At 48.8% G+C, this 22,484-nt stretch overlaps 1 protein-coding gene across 1 annotated transcript in view; it reads right to left on the bottom strand.

Annotated features, from left to right (window-relative positions):
• Window positions 1–22,484, bottom strand: part of grin2bb (glutamate receptor, ionotropic, N-methyl D-aspartate 2B-b) — a gene marked incomplete at its 3' end in the record, with an annotated part of 70,048 nt that overhangs the window by 7,294 nt on the left and 40,270 nt on the right. Inside the window, 8 exon segments of the mRNA XM_079729212.1 lie at window positions 2,189–2,376; window positions 4,484–4,644; window positions 6,370–6,599; window positions 8,193–8,318; window positions 8,763–8,916; window positions 10,201–10,372; window positions 13,260–13,468; window positions 14,705–14,819. Of these exon segments, the coding sequence (XP_079585338.1) occupies window positions 2,189–2,376; window positions 4,484–4,644; window positions 6,370–6,599; window positions 8,193–8,318; window positions 8,763–8,916; window positions 10,201–10,372; window positions 13,260–13,468; window positions 14,705–14,819 (1,355 nt within the window).

Raw genomic sequence — 22,484 nt, 5'->3', positions numbered from 1 at the left:
CCCCTAACCTTTCAAACATTGACCTTTAACCCGGCAGTCTTTCGCACGTTGTCTTCCTATGTCTTTTTCATCACTGTACTGTTATCGTCCACAGATCTTTGTTGTCTTGGTATACACAGGCAGACAGGTTCAGTGATGTTGAGCTAGTGGCTAGCTACAGATATATATATATATATATATATATCACAATATATAGTGCAGGTACCGGCCACTAGCATCTCCGTCAAAACTCAGTGTAATGATTGTTTTTAAATTACATACAGTTTCACGTGAATGGCTGAGTGCATGTGTGGTTGTATCTTTTTATATGACACAGTTTATAACGCTTTTATTTTTCTCACTGAAAGGAATACTCCTTCCTAGAAACAATGAGTGAAACAATGGTGTAAGTAGCCCTCCTCATCTGAGCTAATCCAAACCAGCAAGTGTTGGCGCTGCGGGTTAATGTAGGTGTGGATATCAGGGCTGGGAGACAGTCTGTCTTCCGGGGATCAATAAGAAGCGGCGTGTGCTATAATGAACAGGCAGGCTCGATGTTCACAGAGAATAATGATAATTGCATTTCATTTTTAGATTTCCCCACCCATTGTTTTTTTCCTAATATTGGGACGGGCCTGCTATGGATTCACTCAATATGCTGCTCTGCCCAGTACACACACATACAGGCACACACACGCACACGCACACGCACACACACACACACACACACAGACACACAGGTAAGGTTGTGTGGTATTGAATCTAGGGTGACTATCACATGTCAAACCGATGCAGGTGAAGAGTGCTACTAGGTTCTAGTGTGTACACGCGCACGCTTTGTGTGTGTGCGTTTTATTGTGTTTTTGTGTGTGAATGTGTTTCACTGTGTGTGAGTGTGTATCTATGTTTGTTATTGTGTTTTTGCGTGGTTCACTACATAATTGCGCATGTATGTATGTATGTATGCATGCATGTATGTATGTATGTGTGTATGTTTGTGTGTGTGTGTGTGTGCGAGCGTGTGTGTGTTTGTGTGTCAAGTTTAATAGTAATGCGGCATAGTGATGAGCACACACACACATCCCTATGTGTTCCACGGAGCAGGGCTGCGTCAGCCGCACTCAGTGTTTCCCAGGCCCCCATGGGCCAACTAAACACAATGTGTTGATAACGTCCATGCCATACCCCCCTTCCCCCCCCCAGCCCAACACATTGCCTGTCCCACGAAGGACAGCGTGAAATCAACATTGACATGTTTACCTTGTTAGTCCACTTCCACACTCGCATTATGCATTCAGCAAGGCATGCCCACATATTTGTGTTTTATTTATATATTTTCTACATTAGGCTCAAATCCCCACTCTGTGATTGCCTCACCCAGGGTTTTCCTGATTGCCCCGCTGAGGGTGTTTTTTGGTGATCGTGCCTCCAAGTGATTGTGTGATTGTCTCAGAAGAGCAGGTGGATAACATAACATTGTAACTAATAACACCACCGCTGGGGTGTGATCTAGTTTGAGAGAGAGAGAGAGAGAGAGAGAGAGAGAGAGAGAGAGAGAGAGAGAGAGAGAGAGAGAGAGAGAGAGCAGTAGGGGGTCCGTACTCCCACTGTATCGTCCCGTCACGTTGTGAATGCTATAATTGTTTGTGTGGTTCTACTTGGGAAAACAGAAGCATGAACGTTTCCTGGTGTGCAAGCGCCTGAGCTTGTTTCTGTTTTCATTAGAGAACATATCGACAACAAGCAAACTATATCACTGTTGGATACTTCATAGTCAGTGTACAACACACGTTTTAAATCATACTTCATGCATAACCAAGACTGAAATTCAAAAATTATATAATAATTATATTAATTAATATTAATTAATTATATTAATTATTATAATAATATTTGGTCTAAATTCTCCGTAAAAGGTGCAAAAACCGGAAGGGAACCGGATCCCGTGTGGGGTATTAGTGCTCACCACTGGGGCCAGAGGCGTGCAGAGTCGGTGTCTATAGGACACCGACTGCAGCAGTGCTCACATCCCTCTAACACATCCCTGAAGTGTAAGAAGCGATCAACAAACAAGGAGCGTCACGTTGAGCGGGCGCTGTAGGGGGCGGGGCCAGCCACAGGGGGCGGGGCCAGCCACAGGGGGCGGGGCCAGCCACGGGGGGGTAGTGGCCCTCCGCAGGGGGGCGGGGCTTGCGGTCACTACCCTTACCATCTCCGAAGAGCATGAGGATGGCCAGGTCCACGGCCCGCTTCCAGCCCGAGTCCTTCTGGATGGCGATGCCGTAGCCCGTTGTGGCGAACACCTTGCCGCTGCCGATGGTCACCAGCTTGCAGCCCTCGTCACGGCCCGCCATGTAGTTGAGCACGGCCGCGTCGTAGATGAAGGCGTCCAGCTTCCTGTGGGGGGCGGGAGAACCGGGATGATTGACAGAAGAAGCGGCGTGTCACAGACAGAGGGTTCTGCTCCCGGTCATAGACCCGTGTGGTTTTATCAGGCTCATATGATCAAACGATAGACATCCGGGAGAGATTGTGTCTCGTTGGGTTTTTAATTTTTGCAGACATCTTGACGTAGCGTTAAAGGTAGAGGCCTTTATCACAGAGGTGTCATGATAACGCATACTTGTACATGTGAACAGGTGCAGCTGATGAAGTAAATCACTGGTCTGTCGCCGTGCCACGGGCCATGATTAGCATCATGAGATACACCTGTGTTGGCCCATACTAACACACCTCTGTGCTGAAGACTTTGGCATACAAAAGGTATGTCTCGGACTTTACGCATGATACATCACAAAGCCAATTATTTGTTTAGTTCAAGTAAGCGTGATAGTCTAGTCTGTGTGGCATTGTCATCCATTTAATCCTTCAAGCATCCATCAGTCTCTCTGTTCCCCCCTTGGTGAGGAGTGATTGATGAACTGACACGCTGGACCCCAGCTGGGCGGTAAAGCGCTATCAAACAGCGCCCTGCAGCTACGCTAATCTGTGTGTACAAAGCGCTGGTCGGAGCTCCGCTGGAGTTCTGCCTCAACAGGATGATGCCATCCCCCTCACTCAACGCTAGCCAGCGCTAGCCAGATAGCACCTTGATGCTCTGCATCCTAGATAGCTCAGAGGTCAAGAGGGAGTGAGGGAGAGATAGAGAGGGAGAGATGGAGAGATAGAGAGAGAGAGAGAATGGTGGCTTCCAACCATTCATGTGATTGGAAAGGCTCTTTAGTATCATGCTCATTCCTTGGTATTAACATGTAATGTATGTCACAGATTAAGTAAGGGATAATGCCCGACGAGGTGTCCATTATCAGGAATTAATGGACGACGCGGAGGCCTTAGAACTGTCCGACGCGCAGTGGAGGACGGTTGCCTCCACAAAGTCCATTAATTCCTGATAATGGACACCTCGAAGGGCATTATCCTGCTTATACCATCGTCATTTGCCAAAGAAAATAAATCAAGACTACTCATTTATATTTTCATGTGTTTTACAATCCAAATATAAAGTTTTTCACAAGCCATAACTATGTTTCCCTGGTAATACCTGGGGGTTTGACTAATACCTGGAACAATCATTACCCCCCTGTATGGTTCTTATGCAACGGAAACGTTGTTCACTCATCCAGTAAATAGGACAGACCTTAGCTAAGACTTGGCAACGGGAGGTATTCTAGTCCGCTCAGCTATGACCCAGAGAGCTAATGTTATGCATTGTACATATTTATAATTCAAAATTTGTTTCAATGGGAATCATGACGGTCTATATTTTCAACATAAAGTGTACATATTTATAATTTGAAATTCGTCTCAGGCTTTATACCACAGATACTCTAGGGCCTATAGCATACAGTTTAATGCATTACGATTACAGTTTAATGCATTTTTCACAATTTACCAGCCCTGAACAGAAAATTTGACTGGAACTACTTAGCAGTTGTCCGTATATCAGGGGTTAATGCACACCCTGCAGCCAATCAGAATCAAGTATTCCCCCAGACCATGGTATAATAGGCGTTGACCTTGTCACAGGTACCTGGAGCGCGCAGATTGGACAGAGATGATTGTGGGAAAAGAAAGGCCGATGAGAGAGAGAGAGAGAGAGAGAGAGAGAGAGAGAGAGAGAGAGAATGTTAGCTCTAGCAGCAAACTACAAGTTGCTATTCTGGGCTCCAGCAGCTGGCAGGATAGAGCCACCCTACTGGGCGCCTCCCACACAGTTCCCTCTCTGTCTCTCTCTCCACTCTTTCTTATCCCTCCTCCATCAACCTTCCAATGGGCCTCTCCACCCCTCCCTCTCACCACCCACCGTCTCACTCTCTCTCCCTCCCTTCATCTCCTCCTCCATCCACCCATTCATCTCTCGCTCGCTCCATCTCTCTCTCCGTCCTCCCTCCCGTCTCTCTCTCCACCCACTCTCTCTTCCAAGCGCCCGCCCCCTTCCCTCCGCCCGCTCCAACCTCTTCCTCCCTCGTTGTCTCCCCCCCCCTCCCTCCAGCCCCCTCCTCACCCTGACTTGAGGCTGTGCAGGGCCTCGTCCACGTTCTTCTGGTGGAAGCTGGTCATGTAGCTGTGCATGTCCCGGTAGTTGTTCCGGATGTTGCGCTCCGTGCTCCCGTTGGGCACCGTGCCGAACCGGAAGGGTGGGGAGAAGTCGTTGGGCTTCTGAAACTGTGTTGGGTTTGTGAGTGAGTGAGTGAGTGAGTGAGTGAGTGAGTGAGTGAGTGAGTGTGAGTGAGTGAGTGAGTGAGTGAGTGAGTGAGTGAGTGAAAGTTTCAGTGTGTGATTGAGTGAGTGAGTGAGTGAGTGAGTGAGTTTGAGGAAGGAAGGGAGGGAGTAAGTGAGTGTGTGTGTGTTTTTGTGAGTATTTTTATGTGTGCATGTGTGTGTGTTAATGTGTATATGAGTGTGTGCCAGATGTGTGTAGGTGTGTGTGTGTGTGAGGGGAGAGCAAGTAAGAGGTGGGTTGGTGGGCCAGGGTTGAAGAGGGGGGGGGAGCAGAGAAGAAATGGTAAAAGCAGAGAAAATGACAGGGTTAGAGGTGCTGAGCTGAGAGAGCCTCCTTGGCTCGGACCAAATGGCTTTTTAATGCTACATTGAGCAGGACGCGTGGCTCTGCGTTGCAGTTCCTCAAATATGAAGTAATTGCTCAGGCGGGCTTCCACTCACGCAGACCGGGACAAAAGGGGAGGGAGACTAAGAGGCGTGAACAGGTGCTCACTGGGAGCACAGATCAAGCTCTGGTGACAGGCACACATGCCTGCTCTGGGCTTCACACACACACGCACACGCACATGCACATACACACATTTTTCTCCTATAATGCATTGCTCATCCACACCTGCTTCTCCACCTACGGCGCCCATCCCCCAGACCCTACCCCCGACCCCAACACCATCCAACCACCACCACCACATACCACGTCATAAATACATGGCCTTTGAGCCTGTACCTGTGATGAAGGGCTAAACAAATAGAATTTAATTTTATTGAAACGACCACAATTACCATCACCACAAACACAACCACCACCACTACGACAAAATCCACCATCACCACCACCACCACCACCACAAACACCACCACCACCATCACCACCACCACCACCACCACCACCACAAACACCACCACCACCACCACCAACACAAACACCACCACCACCACCAACAAACACCACCAACACAAACACCACCACCACCACCAACACAAACACCACCACCACCACCACCACCAACACAAACACCACCACCAACACAAACACCACCACCACCACCACCACCACCACCAACACAAACACCACCACCACCACCACAACCACCACCACCACCACAAACACCACCACCAACACAAACACCACCACTATCACCACCACCACCATCACCACCACCACCATCACCACCACCACCACCAACACAAACACCACCACCACCACTACCACCAACACAAACACCACCACTATCACCACCACCACCACCACCACCACCATCACTACCACCACCACCAACACCATCACCACCCCTATCACAAACGTCACCACCACCAACACCACCACTACCACAAACATCACCGCCACCACCACCACAGAATCCACCACCACCACCACCACCACCACCATCAGTACCACCAACACCACCACCACCACCACCACCACCACAACCACAAAATCCACCACCACCACCACCACCATCAGTACCACCACCACCACCATCAGTACCACCACCACCAACACAAACACCACCAACACAAACACCACCACCACCACCACCACCACCACCACCCCTATCCCAAACGTCACCACCACCACCACCACCACCACCACCACCACCACCACCACCACCAGCACCATCAGTACCACCAGCACGCCCCAGTTCCTGCTGGGCAAAGACCCCGTCCCACCTTCTTGTCGGACAGCCCAGACACCTGGTCCACGTACTCCTCCTGGATCATGAAGGCGGCCAGGTTGGCGGTGTAGGAGGCCAGGAAGATGACGGCGAAGAAGGCCCACACCGACACCATGATCTTACTGGTGGTGCCCTTGGGGTTCTGCACCGGCACAGAGTTGTTGAACACCAGGCCCCACAGCAGCCACACCGCCTTACCGATGGTGAAGGACGGACCGCCCGGCTCTGGTAGAGAGAGGCAGAGAGAGACAGAGAGAGAGAGAGAGAGAGAGAGAGAGAGAGAGAGACAGAGAGACAGAGAGAGAGAGAGAGAGAGAGAGAGAAAGAGCGAGAGAGAGAGAGAGACAGAATGAGAGAGAGAGAAAGAGAGATACAGAGAGAGAGAGTGCAGAAGTGAGGTGGAAAGCATATTTGTAAGCCTCAATAGTTCTTCGGATTATGCATACTGTGTGTCAGTACAACGGAGGGGGGGGGGCCGTCACCAAGCCTAACCACGACTCCCCAAAGACCACCCCATCACATGGCATCGTCATGTGGATCAGCGGCGCCACTGATCCCACCCCGCCACAGGGTCGCAGGGCCACCACACGGGGTCCCCTCCGCCGCGGGCTGACCCAGACCCGCTGTCTCCCTGGCGAGCCGACGCCCCGGGGGCGGAGGGAACGCGGGTCAGGGAGTCGGGTGGGGGGGTGGGCAGCTGTCCGCCGGGGTAAACCCCCCCCCCCGACGCCTTGAGACGTCTCTGAACGGCGAGCGAGTGTCTACGGCGCCGTGGCTTTGACGGTCGGTGTGTACGAGCCCCTCTGGGCGGCGGTCGCATCCAATTAGCGCTCAGCACCGACAGCAGACGTGATGTCACGACCGGCGCTCGTTCACATATAACCCATCACAGGCGAGTTGCTCCTTATTATAAGCGGAGGTCTCCCAAACAAAGAGCGGGGGGAGGGGTTGAGGGCGGACGGCACGCAGCAGGCTGCAATTAGGCGACAGCTGGAGCGACGGTGTAAGGCGACGGGATTGCGTAACCCGGGGAGTCTTTCAGCTCTCGCTCACACGCACGCGGCACGCACGGTCGCACGCACGCACACACACACACACACACACACAGGTACGCACGCACACTCACAAGCACGGTGTAGCTAATGGATGTAGTCAGGCACATGCACTCTCTTGCTCTCTGACACACGTGGGCATGCACGCACACACGCACACACACACACACACACACACACACACACACACACACATACGCACACAGAAACACACACACACACACAGTAGACAGAGAGTGTGACACACGCTGGCAGTGTGAAACCTGTCATTGAACCGTTCCTCCCCCTGCCTCGACCTTCCCTAGAGGAGGCTGTAGGCTGCCTCACGCTTCCCCTGCAGTGGACCTGAGTGGGGCCGGGCCAAGGCCTTGCTCCAATCTGAATGGGCCAGAAGGTATCGAGCACTACTGATGGCATAGAAACGTTTTGCTTTGTGTGCGTGTGTGTGAATGTGTTGGTTTCTGTGCTTCTGTCTGTGTGTGTATTTGATTGTGTGCCAGTGCATGTGCATGCGTGTACGTGTGCGTGCATGTGTGTGTGTGCATATGAGTGTGTGTGTGTGTGTATTCATGTGCCTTCGTGTGCGTGGATGTGTGTGTGTCTGTGTGTGTGTGTGTGTGTGTTTGGCCTCCGTGCATGTACGTGGATGTCTCCTCCCGTCTGTGTATTTGAGCGTGGGCGTGCGCATGTGTGTGCATGCGCATGTGCGTGTGCGTGTTCGTGCATGCCTTTAGGTGGTGTGTGCGTGTGTGTGTACTGCTCCCACCTCGTCCGTCGGCCAGGCAACGGTTGTAGCCCACCGGACTGATGTACTCGAAGGCGAACACTGCCACGGCCGACACAATGAGCAGCATGACGAACATCATCACCCACACGTCAGCACTAAACGGCTCTGGGAGACCCAGCCAGAGAGAGAGGGAGAGAGGGAGAGAGAGAGAGAGAGAGAGAGAGAGAGAGACAGAGGGAGAGAGAGACACAAACTGATACTGGGCATAATGGAATACATCCAAGTCTATTCTTCAGGTTTGATGACCTTGATTAATCGACTTGTTCGATGAACACGTCGTTACTATCCAGGAACTCATTGAGTCTCCATTTTTGAGGGTTCAGCAACCCGCTATAAAGGTCTGCATACCGAGGTGCCAGAGCAGAACTGCCTGAAATGCATCCCTAATTAACCCTAAATACATCGTCAGCCAAATGTGACAAGATCTTATCGTCAGGCCATGTGTTTATTTATATCGCATGCTTTTAAATTTCATTCATATTCAGATATTTTCCAATCCATCTTGAGAATAATTGATGGCTTTCGAACGATCCATGGATTTCTGCTCACCAAGGAACGCCGAGGGAGAGACGGTCCCGTTGCTACGGGATACCATGACACTGATGCCCGTCTCGATGAAGGGCACAGAGAAGTCAATGACCTCTGACCTCTCCTCGTTGATGGTGAGAGAACCAACCGCCATGTGGGCGTTCTTCAGCACCACCTTGGGAAAGACAGAGAGAGAGAGAGAGAGAGAGAGAGAGAGAGAGAGAGAGAGAGAGAGAGAGATAGAGAGCGAGAGAGCGAGAGAGATAGACACAGAGAGAGTAAAACAGAGTGAGACAAAGAAATAGAGACAGAGATAGAGAGAGGGATGGAGAGAAAGCGTTAAACCCAGTACGAAGCAAATTATTCAAGTGGGGAACAGAAAACTTAAGTGATGGAAAGAAAGGGCTTGTTAACATAACGTGTGCAAATAGGAAGCGCGCACACACACACACACACACACACACACACACACACACAATCAGGCACACACACAAGAACTCACACATACGCAAGCACCGACAGACGCTGACACACAAACACGCTCCTTTCAACGCTACCTCTTTCATTAGAGAGAGCACTTTGTATAAGTGGCAGTAATAGGAAGCTTTAAGTGTAGTCTGGCTACCTGGTCGTCCCCTGCGTCTCTGTGCGTGAGGGCTTTGCTACCGCCCCGAGCCCTTTGGCCACCACAACAAGAAGCAGAGAGCCAGACACTACTACGTACCACCACTCCCCAGGAACAGCGGAGCACGACTTGTTCTCTCTGCTAGCTGCACACACGCCTCATCATGCAAATACAAATACACAGTACTTTACATAATTAAATTCAGCTTTCTACCGTTTCTTTATCATAACTTTATATTGGTTTATATATTTATATTTGCTGCTGTAAGGACCAATTGTCCCCTCGGGAGTTAATGAAATATCCATTGACCTATCTGTATATTTTATACTGAACCTCCCATGGCACTGTAGGTGCTCCTAAGATGATATTCATGCAGCCGGCTGTCTTCACCTGTCCCCGGGTCCTAGCTGCAGCGTAATCAATTACATGGCATGATCTAGCCAAGATGTGTGCGCAAAATGTCATTCAGGGCAGGAAGAAAGCACGTCTTAGCCCGAGGCTGACTGCTCCAGCTCGGCTGTTTTTTTTCTCTTCTTCTCCTTCCTCTTCCTCATCCTCTTCTTCTTTTCTCTCTCATTCTCTCTCTCTCTCTCACTCACTCTCACCCGCGCTTTCTCTTAATCTCTGATTAATACTCTTCATGTTCACAGGATCACAGCTCTTCCCCAGGCAAGGAGGTAAGGAGGGAGGGAGAGAGAGAGAGCGAGCGAGAGAGAGAGGAAACAATAGCTGTTACTATGTGGTTGTATATTTGAAGGAATGGAACAGGAAGAAAGAGAGCAAGGAGAGGGAGAAGGAGGAAGGAGCCATGTAGAAAGAGCCCGCTGCACCCACCTCTCCCACCATGCCGTTCCACGTGCCGTTGATCTTCTTCCCGTGTTTCCCGTTGGTCACCAGGTAGAGGTCGTAGGTGAACTTGACGTACTTGGCTATCTTCTTCAGGATGTCGATGCAGAAGCCCTTGCAGCAGCGCTTGATATAGATCCCAGAGTCGCCCGTCTGGTTGCTGGAGGGGCGGGGTTAAGCGAAGGGAATGGGGTTAGGAGAAGGCGATGGGGTAAGAGGAAGGTGATGGGGTAAGAGGTAGGCGATGGGGTAAGAGGAAGGTGAGGTGGTGAGGAGCAGGTGATGAGGTCGGGGAAGGTGAGGCGGTGAGGGTGGTGGGGGGAGAAAAAGAAACGGCCAAACAGGAAATCAACGTTAACAGCTGTGCGCTCTTCATGTCTATTTTTGAGATCTGGTCTGAAGGAGGCTGCACACCTGTTGCACATCGAGCAATCAGTGTGCCCAGCCATCAGCACACACGCCCAGGGTCAGGCCTTCTGCAGGGGAACGTGGGGCCCCAGCGCCATGTATCATTTACTACCAACTTCTACAATCAACCGCATTTCCAACAACACCCTGTGTCCTTTTGCACTTCACTATATTGCACCTTTATGTGAACCTCAATAACACTGTGAATATTCTGTTCTGTATAATGTATGCATAATGTTTGTTGTTGTCTTTTTTCCACTATTATGTCATTATGCTATATGCTATATGTTGTGTGGTAAATACATTATTAGCACCTTTGGAGTATTGGGAAACGCAATTTCGGTCCTCTATGGATTTTGTTGCACAGTCGGTCTGACAATAAAGTTCACTTTGACTTTGACCTGGCTTGCCTGGAGAAGCCCAATCAAAGACACCACGCTGGGGTGTAGCATGGACCTTGCTACAGGTGTAAAAACATTTGGTGAGTGTGTTTGTGTGTGTGTTAGTGTGTGTGTGTGTGTGTGCGTGCGTGCGTGCGTGCGTGCGTGCGTGCGTGAGTGTGTGTCTGTGTGTTGGTGGGTTTGGGTGTGTGTGTGTGTGTGTGTGTGTGTGTGTGTGTGTGTGTGTGTTTTTGTGTGTGTGTGTGTGTGTGTGTTTGAGTGTGTGGTTGTGTGTGAGTGTGTGGGTGTGGGTGTGGGTGTGTGGCAGATAGCAGGTATCAGCAATCAGGACAGCGAGCCCACACAGAGATGGATCACTGGGGGGGGATATGGACAGAGGAAAGGGCGTCTGCGGGAGGGGAGGATGCGCGGACAGACAGACGGACCCACTTTATAGTTAAGCTTTGTCTTCTTCCTTCAGTGGCTGCAAGGTACTAGAAATGAATGAGTCCATGTAAAGATACGTTTTTAAATCACATTTTGAACACTGTTTGCCTTTGGACTTCAAACCTTATCTAGGGCCACACCTTGTGACAAATGCACTTATTGTAAATCTCTTTTGATAAAAGCGTCTGCTAAATGCCCTAAATGTAAACGTAAATGTATCTCCAGGTCACGCCGATGCGCAGTGTACCAGCCGTGAGGCTGTGTTTGTGATCCACTAGTAGGAAAAGGATAACTCAGTAAGAGAGGAGAAGCACTGAGGCGTTGCTATGGAGCGGTACTTTAGTTGCACAATACGTTGCTAAATTGTAAAATGTAAGAACATCATAATTACACAACTGATTGGTTAACAAATCCAATCAGAGACTAATGTATTGTAATCAAATCTCACACCACATTACACTCTAAAATAGAATCTAGTATCAATCACAGTTCTATCCGACTGGAGCTACGCTTGTCTCGTCCAACCAGAACATTGACAGTTTGTTCTCCTCCAAGCTAAAACGACAACCACAGAAAGGTTTGTTTTCACTGTTTCCTATTTACTTCAAACATGAACAATTATATATTTATTAATATAAATAAATCGAATATTAATTATTCATATTCATGCCAATAATAATAAAATAATAATAGCAAATCACTGAATAATGCAAATCTAATGTAGTCTCACATGAGGTGGAACAGAACGACAAATAAAATTAATAATAAAACTAACAAAAACGATAAATACGACTAAGAGTTGAACAATGAGAATAAATACAAAGCAACATAACAACAATAAAACAAACAGAATACCAATAAAACCACAACCAAAAAAGATAATCTCCTCGGGTCTTGCATGAGTCTGAGCACAACGAGACTAAACAATAACATAACCAGGGGTCTCAAACTCAACTTACCTGGGGACCGCTGGAGGTAGAGTCAGGGTCAGGCTGGGTCACATCAAGTATTCCACCAAAAAAAAAGTAGCACAACTGACCCAATCTAAGTTAATGATCGGGCTATAAGTAGATCACGTTGGCTATGTAATCGCTGACAACAGGGGACATTTCATAGTGGTTGGTGGAAACCGGGACATTTTAGCGTCCTTTGGCTTTTGTCGGGACTCAGGACACGTAACTCAAAACAGGGACTGTCCCGGCAAAACCGGGACATCTGGTCACCCTATCACAAGTGATAAAAAAGCGTGGCAAGCGACTCAGCAAAATTGTGCGATGACAACAACACGCAGGCCGTACTAACACTAAACTTTGATGTCAAGTAGGGGGCCACAATATTTCATCCCGCGGGCATCAATTGTCCCCCGGGTCCGCGAGTTTGAGACCCCTGACGTAAACAAAACCAACTAACCCTGAACCCTGAACGCTACTCCTGTAGAAACAGCGCCCCCTGTGGCCTCAATGCTATGTCACATCTCAAGTTAGAATAACTTGGACACTCTACAAGGGGCTCCGTGCAAAAGTTCGGTTGAGGATGGAAACCCTTACTCTCGTAGTATCATACTATGAAACAACCTTTGTTTCCAAGCATCAAGCATGGGTTTCCTCAACCCTAACCGCCCCGTCAACCCCATTCCATTTTTTTTTTTTTTTTGGATGATGTGTGTTGTTTAGTGACATTATTGTTTGTTATCTGTTTGTGTATATAAATGTGTCTTGTCACTGTGGTGTTATTCGTTATAATTTGTGAATAAATATGTTGAAAAATTCAATAAAAAGATTTAAATAATAGCAGCGCCCCCTGCGGCCTCACATGAGCTTGAGCTGCTTGCGGCAGGGCACGGTGTTCCTCATACAGGTGCCGCTGAGCGGGTCCACGTTCTCCACGATGACGAACGGCGCCTCCTCCAGCGTCACGATGGACAGGTGGTCGTCCTCGCGCTCCTCCACCCCCGAGTAGAGCTCGAAGCGGGGCCATACGTGGTAGCGCATCGTGAGCGTGCCCCGCTCCCACTTCCCCACCTGGGGCCCGGCACAGGAGAGAGACACACGTCAGGGGAGAGAGAGACAGAGAGAGAGACATCCGGTGGGAGTGATGGAGAAAGAGAGAGAGTTAGCCACAGGGGAGAGAGAGGAAGAGGGAGAGAGACATCAGGTGGGAGTGAGGGAGAAAGAGAGAGAGAGAGTTAGCCACAGGGGAGAGAGAGGAAGAGGGAGAGAGACATCAGGTGGGAGTGAGGGAGAAAGAGAGAGCGTTAGCAACAGGGGAGAGAGAGGACGAGGGAGAGAAATATCAGGTGGGAGTGAGGGAGACCGAGAGAGACAGAGAGAGAGAGACACGCGTCAGGGGAGAGAGAGGAAGAGGGAGAGTCATAAGGTGTGTGGGAGAAAGAGAGACAGAGAGAGAGACACACATCAGGTGAGAGAGAGAGAGAGACACACACATCAGGTGAGAGAAAGAGAGGGAGAGACAGAGAGAGACACACATCAGGTGAGAGAAAGAGAGGGAGAGAGAGAGAGACACACACATCAGGTGTTTGAGAGAGAGAGAGAGAAAAAGAGAGAGATATGCACATATGGTGTGAGTGAGATAGAAAGAGATCAGGTGGGAGACAGATCAGGTGGGAGAGAGAGAGATCAGGTGGGAGAGAGAGACACACACACACGTCGGTCGAGAGATAGAGACACACACACACTTCAGGTAAGAGAGAAAGAGTGAGAGAGTCATCATGTGTGAGCGAGAGAGGGAGAGAGAGCGACAAACGCACATATCAGGTGAGAGAGAGAGACATAATCATCAGGTGAGAGAGAGAGTGAGAGAGAGAGCCATCAGGTGTGAATTAGAGAAAGCCATTTTTTGTGTGTGAGCACTAGTCTTTGCAATCGTAAGTGAGTGAGAGAGACAACGACAGAGACAGAGAGACAGATTGATAGAGAGATCATGAGAGAGAATGAGAAAAAAATAGAGAGCGAGAGAGAGAGCGAGAGGGAGAGAGAGACAAAGACACAGATGGAGACAGAGACAGAGAGAAGCGACAGAGAGACACAGTGACGTGGACATGGAGAGAGAGTGGGAGATGTAAAGTGAGGCCAGGCTAGGTGACAGGCTAACAGGTACTTCAGAAGCAGACATAACAAGACAGCAAGCAGCCCAACCCCACAGCAGCAGCAGCAGCAGCAACAACAACAACAATACAAGACATACAATAGAGGAGACAAGGGTAAATTTAACAGAAGACAACGCAGGGAGATAATCACCCTATCCCATCGCCTCTCCTTGTCTAGCAGAATGATGACCAGCTTGGGGTGCATCTGGTAGCCGTCTTCGCTAAACGACAGGTTACGCCCCTCAAACGTCACATTCATCAGATACCTGTGGAAGAAAAACAGTAAAACACTTAAAGATGAAATGTGTAACATTTCAACTAGCTCCTTAATAATCTGGACAAATCTCTAGTTGATACTGAGCGATTGTTATTTCAATAAAGTTATCAATAAAATCATATCCACTACGATCTACAGATAAAAAAAAGAGGTCGTTTTTTTTTACTATAGACCCTCCCAGAACCCCTCTCTCCCTCCACGCCACCCAGCTAGCCGAGCTACGCTAGCTCACGTTAGCTCATGCAAGCTCGCGTCAGTCTGTTGACCAGTTAGAGTGGACAGAACCCCGTTATTGGCTGTTTTAATTCTGAAAGTAAACAAATCCAAACAAAATGCCCACTCCCTGCTCGACCAATCAGCGATGAATCGCAGTGTACCCCCTAGAGCGAGTGACAAGGTGTTCATCTCTGGGAGACCTGGTCCACCACCACCTAGGGGTACACCTAGGGGTCTATGTGTCGCAACCAGGATCTTAGTGGACCTTTGCACAAAACTGGCTGTGAGTCACCAGAGGTTAATGGATTATATGACATGAGTGTTGAGGATTCAAACATTCATTTCAACTTTTTTGCTTTTGACGGATTTCAACATTTGATGTAATTATAGGTAATGGGACATATTATGATTACAATGTCATGTTGAATACTGAATGACAACTGTGAATGAAGCATATAAGGATATGGTGATTACTGAGTTGCAGTTTATGTGGTATCCCCCAAAGGGTTCCTTTCAATATTTCCTTATACTTGAGTCATAAAATATAAAACGTTTAACAGAAAATGGTTTGTAGACCAAACACCTTGTCAGTGTAACATGAGCCTTCTAACAACACATACTTTGCGCCAATTTGTTGGTATCATCCGTAGATTTAAATGACAGATAGGCCACTGTTAGATGATATCGTTTGGAAGTATATGATATTAGAAAAAGCCTCAAATTATTATAATGGATGGATGGTGTGATGATGACCACGGTAGCTGAATAAAAATCCAGATGGTCTCTTCTGTCCTGTTAATCAAGTCTTGTTTACCTTTATTTAACCAGAAGAGGAGACAACATTCAACAGCAACAATTGCTGTAAACATACTATTGTTGCAATTTGATGCTTCGAAGAGTTAAGAATTTGTGGAAAAATGATACAGAGAATTAAGAAAATCCGACTGCATTGACACTAGGCCCGGTCACTAAGCAGGGGTGGATGTTACTGCTGTTTTGGACGTGGGTCTGCCGTTGGGAGGATACAGCGCTCCAGAGGTGGACTCAGTACGGTCATGTCGAGTTTTTTCATGCAAGCTAAATAAATGTGGACAAGGATGGTTGTTCACGCTCACCATCCCATCTCATATTCATCGAAATGATCCTCATTTTGTGTGATCGCATGAAAGTAATCGTTGCTCATGTTGATCGTTTGTTACCATGAACGGAGTTTGGGCAACGCTTTAAATGTTGCCACTGCAAGTGGCTGGAGATGCCGTTATCTCCTTTACTTTGGTACAGGAATGTCCAGTGTACCCTTTCCAGAGGAGATAGGAAAGGAAGCATGGAAGTACCTTTCTAGAGCATTTAGAGAATTTGCACAGCTCATATCCCGGCTGCCACCAAGCCGGTAGGAGGCCGTTCGAGTTCTGACCTCTTTATCACAATCCCCTCCTTGGAAGGCCCTGTTCATGAAGACATAAGTCTCATCTGCTTGTATTTAATGAAGATGAACCTCACAATAATGCACCTTGATGGACACTTTGGGTGATCCTCTTTGTATGCCTTTCGTATCACAAAAGCCAACGTTTGTCATGTATGTGCAGCTTTCGGTCAGGAGGTGTGTGAAGCATTCAATCACTTCAGAGCCCTTTGAAAAAGAGAATTACAAATAAGTGGGCAACACTTGAAGGTCCTCTGAGTCCCTTGCGGCCAGCTGCCGCTTACTTCTGGGCAAATTCCCCCGGTAAGTTTCCTTCCTAAGCAAAAGAGACTATTTGACTGTCAATCCTATCAAATGCTAACCCTTTGTTTTAACAAACCCTGCAGCTAGTATTGTGGTTGGTATTTTACACGTACAAAACCTACATGTTATCCTTCCTTCGGTATTGATTAAGAACTGATGATGAATCTTTCCAAATGTTTGAGTTTAGGTAAACAAACCCTGTGACCCAACCTTTCAGCCCAGCAAAGGTGTGTAGGTCAATGCTTAATCAGCAGGTGACAGGGTAGCCATATCAGCCAATCAGAGGGGATGTACACAATGGCATGTGTGTAACCTAGAGAGGGAGCCAGCCACAATAGCCGTTTATACACAGAAAAATATACACGTCTTATATCCGCCTTTTTTCCAGCACGGTCCACGCATTTACAGTGAGTGAGGTAATGCACCGGGGTTTCATTTTCAAGTAAATGCGAAAAAGGAAAATTACAGGGTGTTCCAAAGCTGCGCCGTACCGGCTTGGAAGTGTAAAAATGCCTAGTAGCTCAGGAGGTAGAGTGGGTTGACTTGAGTGTCAAGTTGTCCCTGAGCAAGATACCTAACCCTAACTGCTCCTGACAGTGTAAGGAGCAGTTGGCTGGCGCCCTGTGGGGTTGACACCCCTGTTGGTGTGCGTGTGTTTTGACTTGGACAAAAGCGTCTGCTAAATGCCCTAAATATAATAACTTCAGGGGGCTACGTGTAGGTAATACCTTCAAAATAGTTGGATTTGGGTGTTTTTTATTTCAAATGAATGAGGGGTTAAGTCGAGGCCCTGTCTTTGAAACCCTGTTGTTTTGCCTCACTTGGAACTACTTGGTTCCCTCGAACGATGCTGAAGGCATAATGTAAGCAGGGATCACACAGGGGGCTTTCACATGTTAAGCCGGTCACCCTAAGCCGCACCATAGTCGCCTCAAAGAAGGAGAGCGAAAGAGTGAGGGCTGTAAGTGGCGTCGCGCACGAGGCGAGGACGCGGCGAGAGGAGTGTGTGAAGTGTGTGATAAGTGACAGAGGTAGTATATATGAGATAATATATATATATATCAATCATGTATCAACGAGTGGAGATACAGATACCCTGGGAGGATCGCTCTCTCGCTCCTTCATCTCCTCCTCTCCTTCTTCCATCTCTTCCCTTCATCCTCTCTTCTGCGTCCTCCCTCTTCACACTCTCTCTCTCGTTTCTTGTCTCCGTTCCCTCTGCTCCGTCTTATCACCTCTCTCTCTCCTTCCTCCTCACCCTCTCCCGCTTTCATGCTAGCTCTCCCATCCTGTGGGCTGCCATCACCATGGTGATGCTACTCCTCCGAAACTATCCACGGCTACATAAATAACCAGCCCCGAATGCATGGGATGCGTGTGCATGTGTGTGTCTGTGACGCTCCATGTACAGTACGCTTCACGATCTGTACCCATTAATAAAGACCAAAGCCTTCATTGCCAACCCCTGCCAAAAGGCGGCATTAAAACAAAGAAAGTGGGCAAGGCAACTTTATTTATATAGCACTTTTCATACACAAGGCAGACTCCGAGTGCTTCACATAGAAACATCTTGATGAAAAGGTACCTGGTTCCCCACTTAATACACACTGCTGCCATCCTCTGCCCTGCTAACGCTGAGCTACGATGCTAGGCCCAAACAGGGCTATGCTCCCCTGGTGGGGGAGGCAACGTCACGTTTAGCCAGCCCGGCTGAGCACCCAAATGTGCATGCGACGCGGGATAAGCCCCCCTAGCAGCGTAATCCCGATGCGGGTCGCCAAAACCTAGACGAGCAAACTAGACTCCCCTAACCCCTGATCACGAGGTCGCTTAGCGTGTGACCCTGGGTGACAGTGGCAGCTGGCCTCATTGGTCGACACGTGTCATGCATAGCTCACAGCAGGGCGATGGCTGAGTTGGTGGTTAACACACCAGTAGAGGCTGTGTAAAGTAATGCAAGGTGTTGCCATGGCGCCCACAACCAAAGCACTTTTCATGCAATCTGCGTGGTTGCTATGGGAACAGTAGTCTTATACCCGGGAATGGGTGGAGGAGGCGACAGAGATGGAGGAAGAGAGAAGCGCAGAGACAGAGTGCGGCAGAGAGATAGACGGGGAGATAGAGAGAGAGAGGGAGAGAGAGAGAGATAAACACAATCAAAATTAGAGTTAAGAAAATTAGAGTAAGACAGAGGGTAAGAAACAGACAGAGTAAGAGGGTGAGCGAAACGCTGTGAGAAAGAGTCGTGAGAGACTAAGGAGAGAAATTAAGAGAGGGAAAGAGAGAGAGAGATAGGGGAAAAGAGAGAGAGAGATTTTTTAACCAACTCCTGATTTTCTTTCCATAAACAATCTTCCTTGTTTATGTAATGAGACCTTTCTCATTACATAAACCTTTCCTGTAATGAGAAGTTATCTACATTCACAATAGCCTTCAAACATGCACACACACACATACACACACACACACACGCACGCACACACGCACGCACGCACGCACGCACGCACGCACGCACGCACGCACCCACTCCCAATGTGTCTTAGCTATAGTTTCTGAGGGGTTGTTACCATCTCTCCTCTGTCTCATGTAAGAGAGATCCTAAGCGGGACTGTTTGTCCATAAAACTACAAGTACAACAATGCATCTGGTACGTGATTATCCCCATGGTCCCCAGTGCTGACTCACATGCCAACTGTTGCTTCCTCTTATCACAGCCATGCACATCATGCATAATTCCTACAGCTCACTCTGCTCTTATCGTCCCAGACACATTTCACAGTCATGTGACAGGCTCCTCTTTTTTTTCTTTTTTCCTCTTCTTCCCCGCAGAAGTGAGCTTATTCGCATAACCATTAAACTGGGTTTTCAGGAACGGGGTTGCACGCGGATATGTCAACGATAAGTGTCAGAAGGAAAGTGGTGCAATGACACACACGTGCAGGCTAAGGGTCCGTACGCTGTTTCACAAGTCTATACAAGGTATGAACGGTCAACAAACAAAGTCCCACATGTTCACAAATCGGGGACAAACACTGGCACGCCAGCCTTCGCTCATGCCGAGAGTAATTATCCTCCAAAGCGCTTTGAGTGTGTGTCCGCTTTTTGAGTGATATTGCACGCGTTACAGCGATCACAGTGTTGGGCGGCCCGTCCTCTGAGCATACTGAAATCACTCCAATCACTCACTGCTCACTCTGTATTAACATGAAGTGTGCGCCGCATGGAACACATGGACCTGAAGCGGCAGGCTGGAGTAGACAGAGGCAGGCAGCCAGAGGGGAATGGAGGGAGGGAGGGAGGGAGGGAGGGAGGGAGGGAGGAAAAAAGGAAGGAAGGAAGGAAGGGAGGGATGGAGTGAGGGAGGGAGGGAGGGAGGGAGGGAGGGAAGGAGGGAGGGATGGAGTGAGGGAGGGAGGGAGGGAGGGAGGAAAAAAGGAAGGAAGGGAGGAAGGAAGGGAGGGATGGAGTGAGGGAGGGAGGGAGGGAAGGAGGGAGGGAGGGAGGGAGGGAGGGAGGGAGGGAAGGAGGGAGGGAGGAAGGAAGGAAGGAAGGAAGAGAGGGAGCGAGGGAGGGAGGGAGGAAGGGAGGATGGGAGGGAGGAAGAGAGAGAGAGGTAGAGAGGGAGGGAGAGAGGGAGGGAGAGGGAAAGAAGAGGACTGGGTTGCTGCAGGGTGGGTGTTGATGGTGTGGATCAGCTCCTGCTCTTGAGGTCAAACGCAGGGTGTGTGTGTGTGTGTGTGTGTGTGTGTGTGTGTGTCTTACTGCAAGGGATAGAAATAGACAGACAGGGAGAGAGAGAGAGAGACAGAAAGGGAAAGAGAGCATGAGAGCGTGTGTGAGTGTGGGTGTGGGGGCTGTTTCGAGGGGCTCTCTGAGCAAGGCTCTAATAAGACGGCGCTCCGGTTGCCGGGACTTTCAGCAGCCCCTGGTGAGACGGTCCGCCCGTGGAGGGCGTCCGAGCAGGACGAAGCCTCCCTCGCCAACCCTCCGGCCCTCGCCGCTCTCCGGCCCTCGCCGCTCTCCGGCCGCGGCGACCTGTGTGTTTTATTAGCTCCATCTACCCTTTGTAACGGACACTCAATGAACCGCCGCGCTCGTGTCAGGGAGCCCGGCAGATCTCCGCCAGGCGTTACACACTCGCTACAAAGAGTTTTGATGATGATTCAGAGGCCATGGAAAGGTTAGGCCGACACGGGCACTCACGCACACACACACACACACACACACACACACATGCGATAACACACACGCACACACAAACAGGTTGAAAAGCATTTTCCATGTATGAGGTTGGGGCGGCCAACACGTCCAGCCACCCATCGATCTGAAGGGCTGAGCTCTCCAATTATAAGGAGGAGGCACGTGTGAAACATTGATCGCAGCTTTGTGATCCGTTTGTCTGTCACATGAATAAGTCATGTATGAGGGGAGGAGGAGGAGGTGGAGGAGGTGGAGGAGTGAGAGTTAAGAGAGGCTAGGGAAATAAACGGTGGCTCGATAAATATTAGAAGTCATGCTCATAATGGCACGGACGTCACTTCAGCTGAGCACGAGAGAGAGAGAGAGAGAGAGAGAGAGAGAGAGAGAGAGAGAGAGAGAGAGAGGAAGATATGGTCAGAGATCCAGAAGTTGGGAGAGAGAGAAAAAGGGAGACAGAGATAGAGAAAGAGAAAGAGAGGGGATAGATGGAGGGAGGGGGAGAGATTGGTGGGGGACCCTAACCCAGCCAACAGAGGAGAGAGAGAAGGAAACAGAGAGAGAAACAGAGATTACAGTTTATTTGTCCATCTATTTTCTTTTCATTTTTCTGTGCATTGTGGAGGACGTGCAGGGCGGAGGAGGAGAAGGGAGGCAGGAGGAGCAAGAGGGAGGAGGAGCAGGGGGGAGGAGGAGCAGGGGGGTGGAGGAGAATGGGAGAGGAGGAGCAGGGGGGAGGAGGAGAATGGGAGAGGAGGAGCAGGGGGGAGGCGGAGCCAGGGGCGGTTCCCTAGAGGAGGCAACGGAGGCAACACCTCGTGATTTAAAAAAAAAAAAAAAAAAAATATACGTGATGATGAAATTATTATTAAAAAATATTTTTCTTTCAAAATGATCTATGTGCAATGTGTGTTTATTACTGACTTATAACATAAAAAGGTCGAAAATGTTAAAAAAAATTACCAAGTGCCTTTGCAGGGCAGGAGGCTGGCCAACCCCACTGTGAGTTTGTTACGTCCTGGGCTAGCCGCTAAAGGAAGGCAAAGAGGCCAAAACTCACTTTTGCCGCCTTCGAGGTTAAAAAATAACCAATCACAATTCAGTTTCACTGTTGTGAGGTAAATCATCCATACCATGTTAAACATAAGAAGGGCGGCCAGCTGCATCTACTCCTTGCAACCAATCACAAATCAGCTATTTCTTGTTTTAACGTTCTAAGAAAATTTGCCTTCAGTTGCCGCCTTGCGCGGCAACTGACTAGAAGGTTAATTTGTATTATATTTAAGCAAGCATGCACCATGAATTAACTTTACTTTATAAAGTTGTACTTTGTCTGCACGTTTGATTAAAAGTTTAGAAGCATTGCACTCTGTTGACACAATGTTAATTGTTAAGTGTCTTGTTTTTAGGTACGATCCCCTTTACACAACCGAAGTTGTGTAGGCCTTCACTTTAGAAAAGACTTGCATATGCGGGTGCACTGCGCGCATTCATGAATGAGAGTTCATGTTTGCC

This window comes from Pollachius pollachius, assembly GCF_949987615.1.
Source record: "Pollachius pollachius genome assembly, chromosome: 2".
NCBI lineage: Eukaryota > Metazoa > Chordata > Actinopteri > Gadiformes > Gadidae > Pollachius > Pollachius pollachius.
This window is presented reverse-complemented; position numbering and strand designations above follow the sequence as displayed.